Source organism: Pelodiscus sinensis, chromosome 4 (genome assembly GCF_049634645.1).
Source record: "Pelodiscus sinensis isolate JC-2024 chromosome 4, ASM4963464v1, whole genome shotgun sequence".
Classification (NCBI taxonomy): domain Eukaryota; kingdom Metazoa; phylum Chordata; order Testudines; family Trionychidae; genus Pelodiscus; species Pelodiscus sinensis.
The window spans coordinates 6044257-6066641 of NC_134714.1; the positions used below are offsets into that span (position 1 = coordinate 6044257).

Genomic DNA, 22385 nt, shown 5'->3' on the forward strand with positions numbered 1-22385 from the left:
TGAGGTGAGGGGTGAAGAGAGGGGGTCAGGTGACGGGGGTGCAGGCGCTGAGGTGAGGGGTGAAGAGAGGGGTCAGGTGACGGGGGTGCAGGCGACGAGGTGAGGGGTGAAGAGAGGGGGTCAGGTGACGGGGGTGCAGGCGACGAGGTGAGGGGTGAAGAGAGGGGTCAGGTGACGGGGGTGCAGGCGACGAGGTGAGGGGTGAAGAGAGGGGGTCAGGTGACGGGGGTGCAGGCGACGAGGTGAGGGGGGAAGAGAGGGGGTCAGGTGACGGGGGTGCAGGCGCTGAGGTGAGGGGCGAAGAGAGGGGTCAGGTGACGGGGGGTGCAGGCGACGAGGTGAGGGGGGAAGAGAGGGGGTCAGGTGACGGGGGGTGCAGGCGACGAGGTGAGGGGGGAAGAGAGGGGGTCAGGTGACGGGGGTGCAGGCGCTGAGGTGAGGGGTGAAGAGAGGGGGCAGGTGACGGGGGGTGCAGGCGACGAGGTGAGGGGGGAAGAGAGGGGGTCAGGTGACGGGGGGGTGCAGGCGCTGAGGTGAGGGGTGAAGAGAGGGGGTCAGGTGACGGGGGGTGCAGGCGCTGAGGTGAGGGGTGAAGAGAGGGGGTCAGGTGACGGGGGGTGCAGGCGCTGAGGTGAGGGGTGAAGAGAGGGGGTCAGGTGATGGGGGGGTGCAGGCGCTGAGGTGAGGGGTGAAGAGAGGGGGTCAGGTGACGGGGGGGTACAGGCGCTGAGGTGAGGGGTGAAGAGAGGGGGTCAGGTGACGGGGGGGTGCAGGCGACGAGGTGAGGGGGGAAGAGAGGGGGTCAGGTGACGGGGGTGCAGGCGACGAGGTGAGGGGTGAAGAGAGGGGGTCAGGTGACGGGGGTGCAGGCGCTGAGGTGAGGGGTGAAGAGAGGGGTCAGGTGACGGGGGGTGCAGGCGCTGAGGTGAGGGGCGAAGAGAGGGGTCAGGTGACGGGGGGTGCAGGCGACGAGGTGAGGGGGGAAGAGAGGGGGTCAGGTGACGGGGGTGCAGGCGCTGAGGTGAGGGGTGAAGAGAGGGGGCAGGTGACGGGGGGTGCAGGCGACGAGGTGAGGGGGGAAGAGAGGGGGTCAGGTGACGGGGGTGCAGGCGCTGAGGTGAGGGGTGAAGAGAGGGGTCAGGTGACGGGGGTGCAGGCGCTGAGGTGAGGGGTGAAGAGAGGGGGTCAGGTGACGGGGGTGCAGGCGACGAGGTGAGGGGTGAAGAGAGGGGTCAGGTGACGGGGGTGCAGGCGACGAGGTGAGGGGTGAAGAGAGGGGGTCAGGTGACGGGGGTGCAGGCGACGAGGTGAGGGGTGAAGAGATGGGGTCAGGTGACGGGGGTGCAGGCGACGAGGTGAGGGGTGAAGAGAGGGGGTCAGGTGACGGGGGTGCAGGCGACGAGGTGAGGGGGGAAGAGAGGGGGTCAGGTGACGGGGGTGCAGGCGCTGAGGTGAGGGGCGAAGAGAGGGGTCAGGTGACGGGGGGTGCAGGCGACGAGGTGAGGGGGGAAGAGAGGGGGTCAGGTGACGGGGGGTGCAGGCGACGAGGTGAGGGGCGAAGAGAGGGGTCAGGTGACGGGGGGTGCAGGCGACGAGGTGAGGGGGGAAGAGAGGGGGTCAGGTGACGGGGGGTGCAGGCGCTGAGGTGAGGGGTGAAGAGAGGGGGTCAGGTGACGGGGGGTGCAGGCGACGAGGTGAGGGGTGAAGAGAGGGGGTCAGGTGACGGGGGGTGCAGGCGACGAGGTGAGGGGTGAAGAGAGGGGGTCAGGTGACGGGGGTGCAGGCGACGAGGTGAGGGGTGAAGAGAGGGGGTCAGGTGACGGGGGTGCAGGCGACGAGGTGAGGGGTGAAGAGAGGGGGTCAGGTGACGGGGGTGCAGGCGCTGAGGTGAGGGGTGAAGAGAGGGGTCAGGTGACGGGGGGTGCAGGCGCTGAGGTGAGGGGCGAAGAGAGGGGTCAGGTGACGGGGGGTGCAGGCGACGAGGTGAGGGGGGAAGAGAGGGGGTCAGGTGACGGGGGTGCAGGCGCTGAGGTGAGGGGTGAAGAGAGGGGGCAGGTGACGGGGGGTGCAGGCGACGAGGTGAGGGGGGAAGAGAGGGGGTCAGGTGACGGGGGTGCAGGCGCTGAGGTGAGGGGTGAAGAGAGGGGTCAGGTGACGGGGGTGCAGGCGCTGAGGTGAGGGGTGAAGAGAGGGGGTCAGGTGACGGGGGTGCAGGCGACGAGGTGAGGGGTGAAGAGAGGGGTCAGGTGACGGGGGTGCAGGCGACGAGGTGAGGGGTGAAGAGAGGGGGTCAGGTGACGGGGGTGCAGGCGACGAGGTGAGGGGTGAAGAGATGGGGTCAGGTGACGGGGGTGCAGGCGACGAGGTGAGGGGTGAAGAGAGGGGGTCAGGTGACGGGGGTGCAGGCGACGAGGTGAGGGGGGAAGAGAGGGGGTCAGGTGACGGGGGTGCAGGCGCTGAGGTGAGGGGCGAAGAGAGGGGTCAGGTGACGGGGGGTGCAGGCGACGAGGTGAGGGGGGAAGAGAGGGGGTCAGGTGACGGGGGGTGCAGGCGACGAGGTGAGGGGGGAAGAGAGGGGGTCAGGTGACGGGGGTGCAGGCGCTGAGGTGAGGGGTGAAGAGAGGGGGCAGGTGACGGGGGGTGCAGGCGACGAGGTGAGGGGGGAAGAGAGGGGGTCAGGTGACGGGGGGGTGCAGGCGCTGAGGTGAGGGGTGAAGAGAGGGGGTCAGGTGACGGGGGGTGCAGGCGCTGAGGTGAGGGGTGAAGAGAGGGGGTCAGGTGACGGGGGGTGCAGGCGCTGAGGTGAGGGGTGAAGAGAGGGGGTCAGGTGATGGGGGGGTGCAGGCGCTGAGGTGAGGGGTGAAGAGAGGGGGTCAGGTGACGGGGGGGTACAGGCGCTGAGGTGAGGGGTGAAGAGAGGGGGTCAGGTGACGGGGGGGTGCAGGCGACGAGGTGAGGGGGGAAGAGAGGGGGTCAGGTGACGGGGGTGCAGGCGCTGAGGTGAGGGGTGAAGAGAGGGGGCAGGTGACGGGGGGTGCAGGCGACGAGGTGAGGGGGGAAGAGAGGGGGTCAGGTGACGGGGGGTGCAGGCGCTGAGGTGAGGGGTGAAGAGAGGGGGTCAGGTGACGGGGGGTGCAGGCGCTGAGGTGAGGGGTGAAGAGAGGGGGTCAGGTGACGGGGGGTGCAGGCGCTGAGGTGAGGGGTGAAGAGAGGGGGTCAGGTGATGGGGGGGTGCAGGCGACGAGGTGAGGGGTGAAGAGAGGGGGTCAGGTGACGGGGGTGCAGGCGACGAGGTGAGGGGTGAAGAGAGGGGGTCAGGTGACGGGGGTGCAGGCGACGAGGTGAGGGGTGAAGAGAGGGGGTCAGGTGACGGGGGTGCAGGCGACGAGGTGAGGGGTGAAGAGATGGGGTCAGGTGACGGGGGTGCAGGCGACGAGGTGAGGGGGGAAGAGAGGGGGTCAGGTGACGGGGGTGCAGGCGCTGAGGTGAGGGGCGAAGAGAGGGGTCAGGTGACGGGGGGTGCAGGCGACGAGGTGAGGGGGGAAGAGAGGGGGTCAGGTGACGGGGGTGCAGGCGACGAGGTGAGGGGTGAAGAGAGGGGGTCAGGTGACGGGGGTGCAGGCGACGAGGTGAGGGGTGAAGAGAGGGGGTCAGGTGACGGGGGTGCAGGCGACGAGGTGAGGGGTGAAGAGAGGGGGTCAGGTGACGGGGGTGCAGGCGACGAGGTGAGGGGGGAAGAGAGGGGGTCAGGTGACGGGGGTGCAGGCGCTGAGGTGAGGGGCGAAGAGAGGGGTCAGGTGACGGGGGGTGCAGGCGACGAGGTGAGGGGGGAAGAGAGGGGGTCAGGTGACGGGGGTGCAGGCGCCGAGGTGAGGGGGGAAGAGAGGGGGCAGGTGACGGGGGGTGCAGGCGACGAGGTGAGGGGGGAAGAGAGGGGGTCAGGTGACGGGGGTGCAGGCGCTGAGGTGAGGGGTGAAGAGAGGGGTCAGGTGACGGGGGTGCAGGCGCTGAGGTGAGGGGTGAAGAGAGGGGGTCAGGTGACGGGGGTGCAGGCGACGAGGTGAGGGGTGAAGAGAGGGGGTCAGGTGACGGGGGGTGCAGGCGACGAGGTGAGGGGTGAAGAGAGGGGGTCAGGTGACGGGGGGGTGCAGGCGACGAGGTGAGGGGTGAAGAGAGGGGGTCAGGTGACGGGGGGGTGCAGGCGACGAGGTGAGGGGTGAAGAGAGGGGGTCAGGTGACGGGGGGGTGCAGGCGACGAGGTGAGGGGTGAAGAGAGGGGGTCAGGTGACGGGGGGGTGCAGGCGACGAGGTGAGGGGTGAAGAGAGGGGGTCAGGTGACGGGGGGGTGCAGGCGACGAGGTGAGGGGTGAAGAGAGGGGGTCAGGTGACGGGGGGTGCAGGCGACGAGGTGAGGGGTGAAGAGAGGGGGTCAGGTGACGGGGGGTGCAGGCGACGAGGTGAGGGGTGAGGAGAGGGGGTCAGGTGACGGGGGGTGCAGGCGACGAGGTGAGGGGTGAGGAGAGGGGGTCAGGTGACGGGGGGGTGCAGGCGACGAGGTGAGGGGTGAAGAGAGGGGGTCAGGTGACGGGGGGGTGCAGGCGCTGAGGTGAGGGGTGAAGAGAGGGGGTCAGGTGACGGGGGGTGCAGGCGACGAGGTGAGGGGTGAAGAGAGGGGGTCAGGTGACGGGGGTGCAGGCGACGAGGTGAGGGGTGAAGAGAGGGGGTCAGGTGACGGGGGTGCAGGCGACGAGGTGAGGGGTGAAGAGAGGGGGTCAGGTGACGGGGGTGCAGGCGACGAGGTGAGGGGTGAAGAGATGGGGTCAGGTGACGGGGGTGCAGGCGACGAGGTGAGGGGGGAAGAGAGGGGGTCAGGTGACGGGGGTGCAGGCGCTGAGGTGAGGGGGGAAGAGAGGGGGTCAGGTGACGGGGGGTGCAGGCGCTGAGGTGAGGGGCGAAGAGAGGGGTCAGGTGACGGGGGGTGCAGGCGACGAGGTGAGGGGGGAAGAGAGGGGGTCAGGTGACGGGGGTGCAGGCGCTGAGGTGAGGGGTGAAGAGAGGGGGCAGGTGACGGGGGTGCAGGCGACGAGGTGAGGGGTGAAGAGAGGGGGTCAGGTGACGGGGGGTGCAGGCGACGAGGTGAGGGGTGAAGAGAGGGGGTCAGGTGACGGGGGGGTGCAGGCGACGAGGTGAGGGGTGAAGAGAGGGGGTCAGGTGACGGGGGGGTGCAGGCGACGAGGTGAGGGGTGAAGAGAGGGGGTCAGGTGACGGGGGGTGCAGGCGACGAGGTGAGGGGTGAGGAGAGGGGGTCAGGTGACGGGGGGGTGCAGGCGACGAGGTGAGGGGTGAGGAGAGGGGGTCAGGTGACGGGGGGGTGCAGGCGACGAGGTGAGGGGTGAAGAGAGGGGATCAGGTGACGGGGGGGTGCAGGCGCTGAGGTGAGGGGTGAAGAGAGGGGGTCAGGTGACGGGGGGGTGCAGGCGATGAGGTGAGGGGTGAAGAGAGGGGGTCAGGTGACGGGGGGGTGCAGGCGCTGAGGTGAGGGGTGAAGAGAGGGGGTCAGGTGACGGGGGGGTGCAGGCGCTGAGGTGAGGGGTGAAGAGAGGGGGTCAGGTGACGGGGGGGTGCAGGCGCTGAGGTGAGGGGTGAAGAGAGGGGGTCAGGTGACGGGGGTGCAGGCGCTGAGGTGAGGGGTGAAGAGAGGGGGTCAGGTGACGGGGGTGCAGGCGCTGAGGTGAGGGGTGAAGAGAGGGGGTCAGGTGACGGGGGTGCAGGCGACGAGGTGAGGGGTGAAGAGAGGGGGTCAGGTGACGGGGGGTGCAGGCGACGAGGTGAGGGGTGAAGAGAGGGGGTCAGGTGACGGGGGGTGCAGGCGACGAGGTGAGGGGTGAAGAGAGGGGGTCAGGTGACGGGGGGTGCAGGCGACGAGGTGAGGGGTGAGGAGAGGGGGTCAGGTGACGGGGGGTGCAGGCGACGAGGTGAGGGGTGAGGAGAGGGGGTCAGGTGACGGGGGGGTGCAGGCGACGAGGTGAGGGGTGAAGAGAGGGGGTCAGGTGACGGGGGGGTGCAGGCGCTGAGGTGAGGGGTGAAGAGAGGGGGTCAGGTGACGGGGGGTGCAGGCGACGAGGTGAGGGGTGAAGAGAGGGGGTCAGGTGACGGGGGGGTGCAGGCGACGAGGTGAGGGGTGAAGAGAGGGGGTCAGGTGACGGGGGGTGCAGGCGACGAGGTGAGGGGTGAGGAGAGGGGGTCAGGTGACGGGGGGTGCAGGCGACGAGGTGAGGGGTGAGGAGAGGGGGTCAGGTGACGGGGGGGTGCAGGCGACGAGGTGAGGGGTGAAGAGAGGGGATCAGGTGACGGGGGGTGCAGGCGCTGAGGTGAGGGGTGAAGAGAGGGGGTCAGGTGACGGGGGGTGCAGGCGCTGAGGTGAGGGGTGAAGAGAGGGGGTCAGGTGACGGGGGGGTGCAGGCGCTGAGGTGAGGGGTGAAGAGAGGGGGTCAGGTGACGGGGGGTGCAGGCGACGAGGTGAGGGGGGAAGAGAGGGGGTCAGGTGACGGGGGGTGCAGGCGACGAGGTGAGGGGGGAAGAGAGGGGGTCAGGTGACGGGGGGTGCAGGCGCTGAGGTGAGGGGGGAAGAGAGGGGGTCAGGTGACGGGGGTGCAGGCGCTGAGGTGAGGGGTGAAGAGAGGGGGTCAGGTGACGGGGGGGTGCAGGCGCTGAGGTGAGGGGTGAAGAGAGGGGGTCAGGTGACGGGGGTGCAGGCGATGAGGTGAGGGGCGAAGAGAGGGGGTCAGGTGACGGGGGTGCAGGCGACGAGGTGAGGGGTGAAGAGAGGGGGTCAGGTGACGGGGGTGCAGGCGACGAGGTGAGGGGTGAAGAGAGGGGGTCAGGTGACGGGGGGGTGCAGGCGCTGAGGTGAGGGGTGAAGAGAGGGGGTCAGGTGACGGGGGGTGCAGGCGCTGAGGTGAGGGGGGAAGAGAGGGGGTCAGGTGACGGGGGTGCAGGCGCTGAGGTGAGGGGGGAAGAGAGGGGGTCAGGTGACGGGGGGGTGCAGGCGCTGAGGTGAGGGGGGAAGAGAGGGGGTCAGGTGACGGGGGGGTGCAGGCGATGAGGTGAGGGGCGAAGAGAGGGGGTCAGGTGACGGGGGGGTGCAGGCGCTGAGGTGAGGGGGGAAGAGAGGGGGTCAGGTGACGGGGGGGTGCAGGCGCTGAGGTGAGGGGGGAAGAGAGGGGGTCAGGTGACGGGGGGTGCAGGCGCTGAGGTGAGGGGGGAAGAGAGGGGGTCAGGTGACGGGGGGGTGCAGGCGCTGAGGTGAGGGGTGAAGAGAGGGGGTCAGGTGACGGGGGGTGCAGGCGCTGAGGTGAGGGGGGAAGAGAGGGGGTCAGGTGACGGGGGGTGCAGGCGCTGAGGTGAGGGGTGAAGAGAGGGGGTCAGGTGACGGGGGGTGCAGGCGCTGAGGTGAGGGGTGAAGAGAGGGGGTCAGGTGACGGGGGGTGCAGGCGCTGAGGTGAGGGGTGAAGAGAGGGGGTCAGGTGATGGGGGGGTGCAGGCGCTGAGGTGAGGGGTGAAGAGAGGGGGTCAGGTGATGGGGGGGTGCAGGCGACGAGGTGAGGGGTGAAGAGAGGGGGTCAGGTGACGGGGGGTGCAGGCGCTGAGGTGAGGGGTGAAGAGAGGGGGTCAGGTGACGGGGGTGCAGGCGACGAGGTGAGGGGTGAAGAGAGGGGGTCAGGTGACGGGGGTGCAGGCGCTGAGGTGTGGGGTGAAGAGAGGGGGTCAGGTGACGGGGGTGCAGGCGACGAGGTGAGGGGTGAAGAGAGGGGGTCAGGTGACGGGGGTGCAGGCGACGAGGTGAGGGGTGAAGAGAGGGGGTCAGGTGACGGGGGTGCAGGCGACGAGGTGAGGGGTGAAGAGAGGGGGTCAGGTGACGGGGGGGTGCAGGCGCTGAGGTGAGGGGTGAAGAGAGGGGGTCAGGTGACGGGGGGGTGCAGGCGCTGAGGTGAGGGGTGAAGAGAGGGGGTCAGGTGACGGGGGGTGCAGGCGCTGAGGTGAGGGGTGAAGAGAGGGGGTCAGGTGACGGGGGGTGCAGGCGCTGAGGTGAGGGGTGAAGAGAGGGGGTCAGGTGACGGGGGGGTGCAGGCGCTGAGGTGAGGGGTGAAGAGAGGGGGTCAGGTGACGGGGGTGCAGGCGATGAGGTGAGGGGTGAAGAGAGGGGGTCAGGTGACGGGGGGGTGCAGGCGCTGAGGTGAGGGGTGAAGAGAGGGGGTCAGGTGACGGGGGTGCAGGCGACGAGGTGAGGGGTGAAGAGAGGGGGTCAGGTGACGGGGGGGTGCAGGCGCTGAGGTGAGGGGTGAAGAGAGGGGGTCAGGTGACGGGGGGGTGCAGGCGCTGAGGTGAGGGGTGAAGAGAGGGGGTCAGGTGACGGGGGTGCAGGCGATGAGGTGAGGGGTGAAGAGAGGGGGTCAGGTGACGGGGGGTGCAGGCGCTGAGGTGAGGGGTGAAGAGAGGGGGTCAGGTGACGGGGGGGTGCAGGCGCTGAGGTGAGGGGTGAAGAGAGGGGGTCAGGTGACGGGGGGTGCAGGCGATGAGGTGAGGGGCGAAGAGAGGGGGTCAGGTGACGGGGGTGCAGGCGACGAGGTGAGGGGTGAAGAGAGGGGGTCAGGTGACGGGGGTGCAGGCGACGAGGTGAGGGGTGAAGAGAGGGGGTCAGGTGACGGGGGGGTGCAGGCGCTGAGGTGAGGGGTGAAGAGAGGGGGTCAGGTGACGGGGGTGCAGGCGCTGAGGTGAGGGGTGAAGAGAGGGGGTCAGGTGACGGGGGGTGCAGGCGCTGAGGTGAGGGGTGAAGAGAGGGGGTCAGGTGACGGGGGGTGCAGGCGCTGAGGTGAGGGGTGAAGAGAGGGGGTCAGGTGACGGGGGGGTGCAGGCGCTGAGGTGAGGGGTGAAGAGAGGGGGTCAGGTGACGGGGGTGCAGGCGATGAGGTGAGGGGCGAAGAGAGGGGGTCAGGTGACGGGGGGTGCAGGCGACGAGGTGAGGGGTGAAGAGAGGGGGTCAGGTGACGGGGGGGTGCAGGCGCTGAGGTGAGGGGTGAAGAGAGGGGGTCAGGTGACGGGGGTGCAGGCGCTGAGGTGAGGGGTGAAGAGAGGGGGTCAGGTGACGGGGGGTGCAGGCGATGAGGTGAGGGGTGAAGAGAGGGGGTCAGGTGACGGGGGGGTGCAGGCGCTGAGGTGAGGGGTGAAGAGAGGGGGTCAGGTGACGGGGGGGTGCAGGCGCTGAGGTGAGGGGTGAAGAGAGGGGGTCAGGTGACGGGGGGTGCAGGCGCTGAGGTGAGGGGTGAAGAGAGGGGGTCAGGTGACGGGGGTGCAGGCGCTGAGGTGAGGGGTGAAGAGAGGGGGTCAGGTGACGGGGGGTGCAGGCGCTGAGGTGAGGGGGGAAGAGAGGGGGTCAGGTGACGGGGGGTGCAGGCGACGAGGTGAGGGGGGAAGAGAGGGGGTCAGGTGACGGGGGGTGCAGGCGCTGAGGTGAGGGGGGAAGAGAGGGGGTCAGGTGACGGGGGGTGCAGGCGCTGAGGTGAGGGGGGAAGAGAGGGGGTCAGGTGACGGGGGGTGCAGGCGCTGAGGTGAGGGGGGAAGAGAGGGGGTCAGGTGACGGGGGGGTGCAGGCGCTGAGGTGAGGGGGGAAGAGAGGGGGTCAGGTGACGGGGGGTGCAGGCGCTGAGGTGAGGGGGGAAGAGAGGGGGTCAGGTGACGGGGGGGTGCAGGCGCTGAGGTGAGGGGGGAAGAGAGGGGGTCAGGTGACGGGGGGTGCAGGCGCTGAGGTGAGGGGTGAAGAGAGGGGGTCAGGTGACGGGGGGGTGCAGGCGCTGAGGTGAGGGGGGAAGAGAGGGGGTCAGGTGACGGGGGGGTGCAGGCGCTGAGGTGAGGGGGGAAGAGAGGGGGTCAGGTGACGGGGCGGTGCAGGCGCTGAGGTGAGGGGGGAAGAGAGGGGGTCAGGTGACGGGGGGGTGCAGGCGCTGAGGTGAGGGGTGAAGAGAGGGGGTCAGGTGACGGGGGGTGCAGGCGCTGAGGTGAGGGGGGAAGAGAGGGGGTCAGGTGACGGGGGGTGCAGGCGCTGAGGTGAGGGGTGAAGAGAGGGGGTCAGGTGACGGGGGGTGCAGGCGCTGAGGTGAGGGGTGAAGAGAGGGGGTCAGGTGACGGGGGGTGCAGGCGCTGAGGTGAGGGGTGAAGAGAGGGGGTCAGGTGACGGGGGGTGCAGGCGCTGAGGTGAGGGGTGAAGAGAGGGGGTCAGGTGATGGGGGGGTGCAGGCGCTGAGGTGAGGGGTGAAGAGAGGGGGTCAGGTGATGGGGGGGTGCAGGCGACGAGGTGAGGGGTGAAGAGAGGGGGTCAGGTGATGGGGGGGTGCAGGCGACGAGGTGAGGGGTGAAGAGAGGGGGTCAGGTGACGGGGGGTGCAGGCGACGAGGTGAGGGGTGAAGAGAGGGGGTCAGGTGACGGGGGGTGCAGGCGACGAGGTGAGGGGTGAAGAGAGGGGGTCAGGTGACGGGGGGTGCAGGCGACGAGGTGAGGGGTGAAGAGAGGGGGTCAGGTGACGGGGGGTGCAGGCGACGAGGTGAGGGGTGAAGAGAGGGGGTCAGGTGACGGGGGGTGCAGGCGACGAGGTGAGGGGTGAAGAGAGGGGGTCAGGTGACGGGGGGTGCAGGCGACGAGGTGAGGGGGGAAGAGAGGGGGTCAGGTGACGGGGGTGCAGGCGCTGAGGTGAGGGGTGAAGAGAGGGGGTCAGGTGACGGGGGTGCAGGCGCTGAGGTGAGGGGTGAAGAGAGGGGGTCAGGTGACGGGGGTGCAGGCGACGAGGTGAGGGGTGAAGAGAGGGGGTCAGGTGACGGGGGTGCAGGCGCTGAGGTGAGGGGTGAAGAGAGGGGGTCAGGTGACGGGGGTGCAGGCGCTGAGGTGAGGGGTGAAGAGAGGGGGTCAGGTGACGGGGGTGCAGGCGACGAGGTGAGGGGTGAAGAGAGGGGGTCAGGTGACGGGGGTGCAGGCGCTGAGGTGAGGGGTGAAGAGAGGGGGTCAGGTGACGGGGGTGCAGGCGACGAGGTGAGGGGTGAAGAGAGGGGGTCAGGTGACGGGGGTGCAGGCGACGAGGTGAGGGGTGAAGAGAGGGGGTCAGGTGACGGGGGGGTGCAGGCGCTGAGGTGAGGGGTGAAGAGAGGGGGTCAGGTGACGGGGGTGCAGGCGCTGAGGTGAGGGGTGAAGAGAGGGGGTCAGGTGACGGGGGTGCAGGCGCTGAGGTGAGGGGTGAAGAGAGGGGGTCAGGTGACGGGGGTGCAGGCGACGAGGTGAGGGGTGAAGAGAGGGGGTCAGGTGACGGGGGTGCAGGCGACGAGGTGAGGGGTGAAGAGAGGGGGTCAGGTGACGGGGGGTGCAGGCGACGAGGTGAGGGGTGAAGAGAGGGGGTCAGGTGACGGGGGGGTGCAGGCGCTGAGGTGAGGGGTGAAGAGAGGGGGTCAGGTGACGGGGGGTGCAGGCGCTGAGGTGAGGGGTGAAGAGAGGGGGTCAGGTGACGGGGGGGTGCAGGCGCTGAGGTGAGGGGTGAAGAGAGGGGGTCAGGTGACGGGGGTGCAGGCGCTGAGGTGAGGGGTGAAGAGAGGGGGTCAGGTGACGGGGGGTGCAGGCGCTGAGGTGAGGGGTGAAGAGAGGGGGTCAGGTGACGGGGGGGTGCAGGCGCTGAGGTGAGGGGTGAAGAGAGGGGGTCAGGTGACGGGGGTGCAGGCGATGAGGTGAGGGGTGAAGAGAGGGGGTCAGGTGACGGGGGGGTGCAGGCGCTGAGGTGAGGGGGGGTGAAGAGAGGGGGTCAGGTGACGGGGGGGTGCAGGCGCTGAGGTGAGGGGTGAAGAGAGGGGGTCAGGTGACGGGGGGGTGCAGGCGCTGAGGTGAGGGGTGAAGAGAGGGGGTCAGGTGACGGGGGTGCAGGCGATGAGGTGAGGGGTGAAGAGAGGGGGTCAGGTGACGGGGGGTGCAGGCGCTGAGGTGAGGGGTGAAGAGAGGGGGTCAGGTGACGGGGGGGTGCAGGCGCTGAGGTGAGGGGTGAAGAGAGGGGGTCAGGTGACGGGGGGTGCAGGCGATGAGGTGAGGGGCGAAGAGAGGGGGTCAGGTGACGGGGGTGCAGGCGACGAGGTGAGGGGTGAAGAGAGGGGGTCAGGTGACGGGGGTGCAGGCGACGAGGTGAGGGGTGAAGAGAGGGGGTCAGGTGACGGGGGGGTGCAGGCGCTGAGGTGAGGGGTGAAGAGAGGGGGTCAGGTGACGGGGGTGCAGGCGCTGAGGTGAGGGGTGAAGAGAGGGGGTCAGGTGACGGGGGGTGCAGGCGCTGAGGTGAGGGGTGAAGAGAGGGGGTCAGGTGACGGGGGGGTGCAGGCGCTGAGGTGAGGGGTGAAGAGAGGGGGTCAGGTGACGGGGGTGCAGGCGCTGAGGTGAGGGGTGAAGAGAGGGGGTCAGGTGACGGGGGGTGCAGGCGCTGAGGTGAGGGGTGAAGAGAGGGGGTCAGGTGACGGGGGGGTGCAGGCGATGAGGTGAGGGGTGAAGAGAGGGGGTCAGGTGACGGGGGGGTGCAGGCGCTGAGGTGAGGGGTGAAGAGAGGGGGTCAGGTGACGGGGGGGTGCAGGCGCTGAGGTGAGGGGTGAAGAGAGGGGGTCAGGTGACGGGGGGTGCAGGCGCTGAGGTGAGGGGTGAAGAGAGGGGGTCAGGTGACGGGGGTGCAGGCGCTGAGGTGAGGGGTGAAGAGAGGGGGTCAGGTGACGGGGGGTGCAGGCGCTGAGGTGAGGGGTGAAGAGAGGGGGTCAGGTGACGGGGGTGCAGGCGCTGAGGTGAGGGGTGAAGAGAGGGGGTCAGGTGACGGGGGTGCAGGCGCTGAGGTGAGGGGTGAAGAGAGGGGGTCAGGTGACGGGGGGTGCAGGCGCTGAGGTGAGGGGTGAAGAGAGGGGGTCAGGTGACGGGGGTGCAGGCGCTGAGGTGAGGGGTGAAGAGAGGGGGTCAGGTGACGGGGGGGTGCAGGCGCTGAGGTGAGGGGTGAAGAGAGGGGGTCAGGTGACGGGGGTGCAGGCGCTGAGGTGAGGGGTGAAGAGAGGGGGTCAGGTGACGGGGGGTGCAGGCGCTGAGGTGAGGGGTGAAGAGAGGGGGTCAGGTGACGGGGGTGCAGGCGACGAGGTGAGGGGTGAAGAGAGGGGGTCAGGTGACGGGGGTGCAGGCGACGAGGTGAGGGGCGAAGAGAGGGGGCAGGTGACGGGGGTGCAGGCGCTGAGGTGAGGGGTGAAGAGAGGGGGTCAGGTGACGGGGGGTGCAGGCGCTGAGGTGAGGGGTGAAGAGAGGGGGTCAGGTGACGGGGGGGTGCAGGCGATGAGGTGAGGGGTGAAGAGAGGGGGTCAGGTGACGGGGGGGTGCAGGCGCTGAGGTGAGGGGTGAAGAGAGGGGGTCAGGTGACGGGGGGGTGCAGGCGCTGAGGTGAGGGGTGAAGAGAGGGGGTCAGGTGACGGGGGGTGCAGGCGCTGAGGTGAGGGGTGAAGAGAGGGGGTCAGGTGACGGGGGTGCAGGCGCTGAGGTGAGGGGTGAAGAGAGGGGGTCAGGTGACGGGGGGTGCAGGCGCTGAGGTGAGGGGTGAAGAGAGGGGGTCAGGTGACGGGGGTGCAGGCGCTGAGGTGAGGGGTGAAGAGAGGGGGTCAGGTGACGGGGGTGCAGGCGCTGAGGTGAGGGGTGAAGAGAGGGGGTCAGGTGACGGGGGGTGCAGGCGCTGAGGTGAGGGGTGAAGAGAGGGGGTCAGGTGACGGGGGTGCAGGCGCTGAGGTGAGGGGTGAAGAGAGGGGGTCAGGTGACGGGGGGGTGCAGGCGCTGAGGTGAGGGGTGAAGAGAGGGGGTCAGGTGACGGGGGTGCAGGCGCTGAGGTGAGGGGTGAAGAGAGGGGGTCAGGTGACGGGGGGTGCAGGCGCTGAGGTGAGGGGTGAAGAGAGGGGGTCAGGTGACGGGGGTGCAGGCGACGAGGTGAGGGGTGAAGAGAGGGGGTCAGGTGACGGGGGTGCAGGCGACGAGGTGAGGGGCGAAGAGAGGGGGCAGGTGACGGGGGTGCAGGCGCTGAGGTGAGGGGTGAAGAGAGGGGGTCAGGTGACGGGGGTGCAGGCGCTGAGGTGAGGGGTGAAGAGAGGGGGTCAGGTGACGGGGGTGCAGGCGCTGAGGTGAGGGGTGAAGAGAGGGGGTCAGGTGACGGGGGGGTGCAGGCGACGAGGTGAGGGGTGAAGAGAGGGGGTCAGGTGACGGGGGTGCAGGCGCTGAGGTGAGGGGGGAAGAGAGGGGGTCAGGTGACGGGGGGTGCAGGCGCTGAGGTGAGGGGTGAAGAGAGGGGGCAGGTGACGGGGGTGCAGGCGCTGAGGTGAGGGGTGAAGAGAGGGGGTCAGGTGACGGGGGTGCAGGCGCTGAGGTGAGGGGTGAAGAGAGGGGGTCAGGTGACGGGGGGGTGCAGGCGACGAGGTGAGGGGTGAAGAGAGGGGGTCAGGTGACGGGGGGTGCAGGCGCTGAGGTGAGGGGGGAAGAGAGGGGTCAGGTGACGGAGGTGCAGGCGACGAGGTGAGGGGTGAAGAGAGGGGGTCAGGTGACGGGGGTGCAGGCGCTGAGGTGAGGGGGGAAGAGAGGGGTCAGGTGACGGAGGTGCAGGCGCTGAGGTGAGGGGTGAAGAGAGGGGTCAGGTGACGGGGGGGTGCAGGCGACGAGGTGAGGGGCGAAGAGAGGGGGTCAGGTGACGGAGGTGCAGGCGATGAGGTGAGGGGTGAAGAGAGGGGGTCAGGTGACGGGGGTGCAGGCGACACCCCGAAATGACCCCCCCCTTTCCGAAGCGCAGGGCACAGCAGGAAGCTCCCGTCCCCCCCTGCCTCGCGCCGCGCGGCACCTGCCGTGTCTCACACCCTGCCCCCCCCCATGCCGGATCACCCCGGGGATGCCCTGGGACGGGGGGGTGCGCGGGCGGGGGGGGGGGGGAGCAGGGGAGACGAGGGCGCGCAGGAGTTGGGACTCTCCGAGGAGCAGGGGAACGGGCGCGCGCCGGGAGAAGGGGGCGCGCGGGGGGAGGGGGGGCGGAGGGGGGCGCGCGCCCGGGGAACGGGGGTCGCGCGCGGGGGGCGCTGCCCCCCCCTCCCGCCGCGGGCGCGCGCGCTGACTGACCTTGCGCAGCGCGGGCACGAGGAGCCCCCGCCATTTGGGGCCGTTCTCCTCGCTGAAGAACTCGTAGGGCTGCGGCGGCGGCTGCATGGCCCCGGCGGCGGCTGCTGCGCATCGGGGGCTGTGGGGCCCGGCGGGCCGCCCCGGCTACCGCGCCCGGGGGACAGGCCGGGCTGGGCCGGCAGGCGGCCCCCGCTTGCCCTCGGCTGGGCCCGGCCGGCGCTGGCCGCTCCTCATGCGCGCAGGCAGGGGGCGGCGCTCTCCCCCCGCCCGGCCAGCGAGCACATCCGGAGCGGGTGGGGGAGGGGGGGAGGCTGCCGACCCGCTGCGCGCCCTCGCTCCGCCCGCCTGGGCCGCGGCCGCCTCACCCCCCTGGCGCGGCACTGCGCATGCGCACGGCGGCCGCGGCGCCCCCTAGGGAGCGCGCCGGGCGTCGCGGGGGCGGCCGGTGCATTGCCCAGCCGAGTGTGGCCGCCCAGGCACAGAGCGAGCCGCGGCCCCCGCCCCGCGTTTCCTGCAGTGGGAATGGGAAAGTCAGCAGCCTTCCCTCCGAGGCAGCGCGGTGCAAACACCCCAAAGGACGTTTTCCTTCGCTCGGCCCACAGCCAACCTGTGGAACTCCTTGCCGCAGGAGGGGGTGAAGGCCAAGACGTTTAACTGGGTTCAAAAGAGAGCTCGATAGATTCATGGAGGTTAGGTCCATCAATGGCTGCTAGCCAGGATGGGTAGGAATGGGGTCCCCAGCCCCTTTTTTGTGTGGAGGTGGGGGGGGGGATCACGTGATTTTTACCTGTTGTGTACCCTCCCTCCAGGGCATTTGGTATTGGCCAGGACCGACAGGATACTGGGCTGGATGGACCTTTGGTCTGACCCAGCACGGCCGTTCTTGTGTTCCAGTACTAGTGCACTGCTGTAGCATTTCTGTCTGAGCAAGTGGTTTTTAAGGGAGAGCTAACACATAAGCCACAACATCAGGGACTCATACAACTGCACACCCTCTACTGTGATATGTGCCAGCAATGCCTCTCTGCCATGTATATTGGTCAAACTGAACTGTTTCTGCCATACGGGATAAATGGACACAAATCAGACAGCAGGAATGGTAACACAGAAACCTATAAGGGAACATTTTAGCCTCCCTGGACAATCAATAATAGATTTTAAAGTAGCCATTCTTCTACAAAGGAATTTTATCACCTAGTTTCAGAGGGAGACAGTTGAACTGGAGTACAAGTCTGACATTATCAACTTGGGCTTGAATAAAGATATTAACTGGTTAAAGTCCTACAAAGGCAATTTCACCCGCCTTTGACACTCGCATTACCACAACAAACGTTATGAATGGGACACATCCAGCCAGACTTAATTCATTAACACTGGTCCTACAACTGACATGTGTCTACATCCTGGACTCTGCAATTTCCACTCCAACGCGTCTGAAGAAGTGGGTTTTACCCACAAAAGCTCATGACCTAATACATGTATCAGTCTCTAAGGCAGAGGTGAGGAATCGTTTTTGGGTCAGGGGCTGCTGACCTACAGAAAAATCTGTTAGGGGTGGCACCCAAATGAGAAGCAAAAAAATCCAACCAAATCCTCAGTGATGTGGCCCCCGACTCAGAAGGAGAAAGACACACCCCACATTCCTCTTGCACGCCAGAGCCTAGGGAGATCCAGGGTAGTAGATTGTGTGTACTCCAGGTGGAACTTGGGATCCGCAAGATAAATCAGACAACACTATGGAAAGGTTGAGAAGTGCTGATGCAGGTGGCATCTGAGCACACACGGTGGATTAGAGCTCAGACTGGAATGGGGAACAAAAGGAAACAATCTAGCTGAGGACGGGGTTGGCACCCCCATGTTGCAAGATGGACAATTGACAACATTACTGTACTGAGTGACAGATGCTGGGGGGTTGGATTAGATCAGTCACATTTTTTTTTTTTAAATCATCACAGAGCTGACCATTTTTACCACAGGTCCCAGTGTCTGTGTACAGACACATTGCTGACCCCTGGCAGGAGACATGTGACCTGTACGTTCTTGGTGTAGAATCTCGCCCCGTTCACCAATTAAATCACAACCCAGCCCAGACGGCATATGGTGCCTGCTGCCTGCATTCCCCTCCCGCCCCAGGATGACTAGCAAAGCCAACTGGAAGATGCCAGTGAGGAACTGTTGCCTGGGACCCAGGCCCCGGATGATGGCCAGCTCCAAAGTCAGTCAGAGTCATGCCCTAGGGTGTGTCTAAACTACATGGCTCCGTCGATGGAGCCATGTAGATTAGGCTGATCGGCAAAGGGAAATGAAGCCGCGATTTAAATAACCGCGGCTTCATTTAATTTTAAATGGCTGCCACGCTCTGCCGACCAGCTGATGATCAGCTGTTTGTCGGCAGATCGGGGCAGTCTGGACGCGCCGCTGTCGACAAGGAAGCCTTTGTCGACCGACGCAGGTAAACCTGAGGTAAGGGGCTAGATGATGACTGGCCGTGGGTCACTGAGGCAAGGTGGGTCTAGGCTAACCATGTGGGGAGGACCCCAAAATGTGGGGACACTGCAGTGAGGCAGTGCTGTGTGGACAGGAAAGAACAGGGGGCCTGACATCGTGCAGAAGATGACGGATAACCGCAGGTGAGGCACTGGCCGACCGAGAGTGCTCCATTGCTGGCAGAGCTAATTCCCGGCTAGACCAGCAGGAGGCACAGTGCCAGTGAGTACTCCAACCCTTACAATCATTAAAGGCTTTCTAGAGCCCAGACTTAACTGACAAAACGTTCCCGTCTCCAAGGTCCGCCCACCCAGCGTTATTCTCCTAGCATCAGAGAGCCACATCAGCTATGATCAATTATAGGATAAGCCAGCTAGTGACTCATCCTCATGACAAAGGATCACTTGGGGTCCCTCTGCCCCCCCAGCCATAGTTCCAAAATCTATTGTCCACAGGGTAACCCCGTTGCTGAGCATGTTGCTCAGCCTGTAAAGAGGTGGTTGTTCTGAAGTACGCAGTACTCACGCTACATATAGCCAGACAGGTAGATAAATGTCTCCTGCCTGAACAAAATCAGCTTATAAGCTTCTTACCAGCACCCAATTCACAGACCCTAAATATGTAATTTTCTGTATGTGCACAACTCCTAACATGTTACCTATGCAGACATTTCACAATGATTAAGATGGCGAGTGTGACACAGATTTTCTATAGAAACCTTACCTGACACTGGCAAACTAGTATGTAGATGCCAGAATGGGAGATCCTTGTAAACTTTCTGCAGCTCTGTACCTTCTGCCTGTTGGATCAGGATCACACATCTCTTCCCCCAAAACCTGGCCTATTAGCAGCATTCAGCCTGTTACACTTTGGCTACGTCTACACTGGCATGATGCTCAGGAGGGTCAGGGCACAAGAGGGAGGCAAGATCAAATCAGTATCTTAGATGCCTATATACAAATGCGAGAAGTATGGGTAATAAGCAGGAAGAACTGGAATTGCTAACCAATAAATACAACTATGATATCATTGGTATTACAGAAACCTGGTGGGATGGGACGCACGATTGGAATGTTGGTATGGAAGGGTACGGCTTGCTCAGGAAGGACAGACGGGAAAAAAGGGAGGAGAGGTTGCCTTGTATATTAAAAATGTACACACTTGGACTGAAGTGGAGATGAACGTAGGAGATAGCTGTGTAGAGACTCTCTGGGTTAAGCTAAAAGGGGTAAAAAATGAGGGTGATGTCATGCTAGGAGTCTACTACAGGCCACCTAGCCAGGTGGAAGAGGTGGATGAGGCCTTTTTTAAACAATTAACAAAACTATCCAAAGCCCAAGATTTGGTGGTGATGGGGGACTTCAACTATCCAGACATATGTTGGGAAACTAACACAGCGAGGCACAGGCTATCCAATAAGTTTCTGGACTGCATTGGAGACAACTTTCTGTTTCAGAAGGTTGAAAAAACTACCAGAGGAGAAGCTGTTCTGGATTTGATTTTAACAAATAGGGAGGAACTAGTTGAGAACTTGAAAGTGGAAGACCGTATGGGGGACAGTGATCACGAAATAATAGAGTTCATGATCTTAAGGAAAGGTAGAGGGAGACCAGCACAATTGAGGTAATGGATTTCAGGAAGGCAGATTTTGATAAGCTCAGAGAACTTGTAGGTAAGGTCCCATGGGAAGCAAGACTGAAGGGAAAAACAACTGAGGAGAGTTGGAAGTATTTCAAAGGGACGTTGTTAAGGGCCCAAAAGCAAACAATTCCGCTGTGTAGGAAAGATAGAAAATATGGCAAAAGACCAGCTTGGCTTAACAAGGAGATCTTGCACGATCTCAAAATAAAAAAGGAGTCATATAAAAAATGGAAACTAGGACAAATAACAAAGGATGAATATAGGCAAGCAACACGGGAATGCAGGGGCAAGATTAGAAAGGCAAAGGCACAAAATGAGATCAAACTAGCTACAGGCATAAAGGGAAACAAGAAGACCTTTTATAAATACATTAAAAGCAATAGGAAGACCAAGGACAGCGTAGGCCCACTGCTTAGTGAGGAGGGAGAGGCAGTAACAGGAAACTTGGAAATGGCGGAGATGCTCAATGACTTCTTTGTTTCGGTCTTCACTGAGAAGTCTGGAGGTGTGCCTAACGTAGTGAATACAAGCAGAGAGAGGGTAAGTTTAGAAGATAGGATACACAAAGAACAAGTTAAAAATCACTTAGGAAAGTTAGATGTCAGCAAGTCACCAGGTCCTGATGAAATGCATCCCAGGATACTCAAGGAGCTGATAGAGGAGGTATCTGAGCCTTTAACTATGATCTTTGAAAAATCATGGAAGACAGGGGTGATTCCAGAAGACTGGAAAAGGGCAAATATTGTGCCCATCTATAAAAAGGGGAATAAGAACAACCCAGGAAACTACAGACCGGTCAGTTTAATGTCTGTCCCAGGGAAGATAATGGAGCAGGTAATTAAAAAAATCATATACAAACACTTGGAAGGTAATAAAGTGATAGGGAATAGCCAGCATGGGTTTGTGAAGAACAAGTCATGCCAAACTAATCTGATAGCTTTCTTTGATAGGATAACGAGCCTTGTGGATAAGGGAGAAGCGGTGGATGTCATATACCTAGACTTTAGTAAGGCATTTGATACGGTCTCGCATGATATTCTTATTGATAAACTAGGCAAATATAACTTAGATAGGGCCACGATAAGGAGGGTGCATAATTGGCTGGATAACCGTAGTCAGAGAGTTGTTGTTAACGGTGCTAAATCCTGTGGAAAGGGATAACAAGTGGAGTTCCGCAAGGGTCTGTTTTGGGACCCATACTGTTCAATATCTTCATCAATGGTGTAGATATTGGGATAGAGAGTACGCTTATTAAGTTTGCAGATGATACCAAACTGGGTGGGGTTGCAACTTCTTTGGAGGATAGGGACATAATTCAAAATGACCTTAGTAAGTTAGAGAAATGGTCAGAGGTAAACAGGATGAAGTTTAATAAAGAGAAATGCAAAGTGCTCCACTTAGGAAGGAACAATCAGTTCCATACATACAAGATGGGAAGCGACTGTCTAGGAAGGAGCATGGCGGAAAGGGATCTAGGGGTCATAGTGGACAACAAGTTGAATATGAATCAACAGTGTGATGCTGTTGCAAAAAAAGCAAATATGATTCTAGGTTGTATCACAGGTGTGTTGTAAGCAAAACTCGTGAAGTCATTCTGCTGCTCTACTCTGCACTAGTTAGGCCTCAGCTGGAGTACTGTGTCCAGTTCTGGGCGCCACATTTCAAGAAAGATGTGGAGAAATTGGAAAGGGTACAGAGAAGAGCAACAAGAATGATTAAAGGTCTAGAGAACATGACCTATGAAGCCAGGCTTCATGAACTGGGCTTGTTTAGTTTGGAAAAAAGAAGATTAAGGGGGGACATGATAGCGGTTTTCAAATATCTTAAAGGGTGTCACAAGGAGGAAGGAGAAAATTTGTTCCTCTTGGTTACTGAGGACAGGACAAGGAGTAATGGGCTTAAAGTGCAGCAAGGGAGGTTTAGATTGGACATTAGGAAAAAATTCCTAACTGTCAGGGTGGTCAAATATTGGAATAAATTGCCAAGGGAGGTGGTGGAATCTCCCTCTCTGGAGATATTTAAGAACAGGTTAGATAGACATCTGTCAGGGATGGTGTAGATGGCGCTTGGTCCTGCCTTGAGGGCGGGGCGGCTGGACTCGATGACCTCTCGAGGTCCCTTCCAGTCCTATGATTCTATGATTCTATGATTTTCCGGAAATGCTTTTAACGGAAAAGTTTTCCGTTAAAAGCATTTTCGGAAAAATCGTGTCTAGATTGGCATGGACACTTTTCCGCAAAAGCACTTTTTGGGGAAAAGCGTCCGTGGCCAATCTAGACATAGTTTTCCGCAAAAAAGCCCCGATCGCCATTTTACAAGATGGGAAGCGATGGGATGCTGTTTACACTGGCCTTCTTGCGCAAATGATTTGTGCAAGAGGGCTTTTGCCCCAACGGGAGCAGCATAGTATTTCTGCAAGAACACTGAAGATCTTACATGATATCATCAGTGTTCTTGCGGAAATTCAAGCAGCCAGTGTAGACAGCTGGCAAGTTTTTCCGCAAAATCATCTGATTTTACGGAAAAACTTGCCAGTCTAGACACAGCCTTTCAGTTTTGTTATGCATTGTGGTTTTAATGAAAGGCTTGTCTACAGCTGTTTAGCTAAACTTGCATCTAGGAAACTATTGTTATTTTTCCATTGGTTCCATAAAAAAAAATCCCTTCTTTTAGCTTTTATTGTTCTTCCATAATAAGAACAATTTATAAAGCATCAGTTATGAATGATCATTGCATTGATCTCAGCCATTTCTTTAAATAAAGATGAAAACGTCCATAGGATTTCACAAAAGGACAAAGCGAATGCTACACTTCCGCCATACGTGCACAGTACTCCAGTGCTGCGCCTGAATCCATCCAGACTCCCCTTCTATGGGCTAAAAGCTGCCCATATTCAGACTCAAACTATGAATGATGGAGATCCCTGAACATATTCCCCTGGGGGTGAGCGTTGTCTGTGGGAGGCCTCCTGGCTGCTTGAGGCAAGTCTCTGCATCTCTGCTACCTACTTATTGTTAAGGCTTTCTCCCCTGCTCTCACAAATATTGTGCAGAACACAACATGGAGTTATAATG

The 22385-nt window shown here is 62.8% G+C and overlaps 1 protein-coding gene across 1 annotated transcript in view; it reads right to left on the bottom strand.

Annotated features, from left to right (window-relative positions):
* The window catches only part of SOS2 (SOS Ras/Rho guanine nucleotide exchange factor 2), a 103442-nt gene extending 87903 nt beyond the window's left edge, over window positions 1-15539 (bottom strand). The window contains exon 1 of the mRNA XM_075926152.1: window positions 15184-15539. Coding sequence (XP_075782267.1) covers window positions 15184-15270 — 87 coding nt within the window. The 5' untranslated portion in view covers window positions 15271-15539. The remainder of the gene's footprint in view (window positions 1-15183) is intronic.
* Between the last annotated feature and the right edge of the window lie 6846 nt (window positions 15540-22385).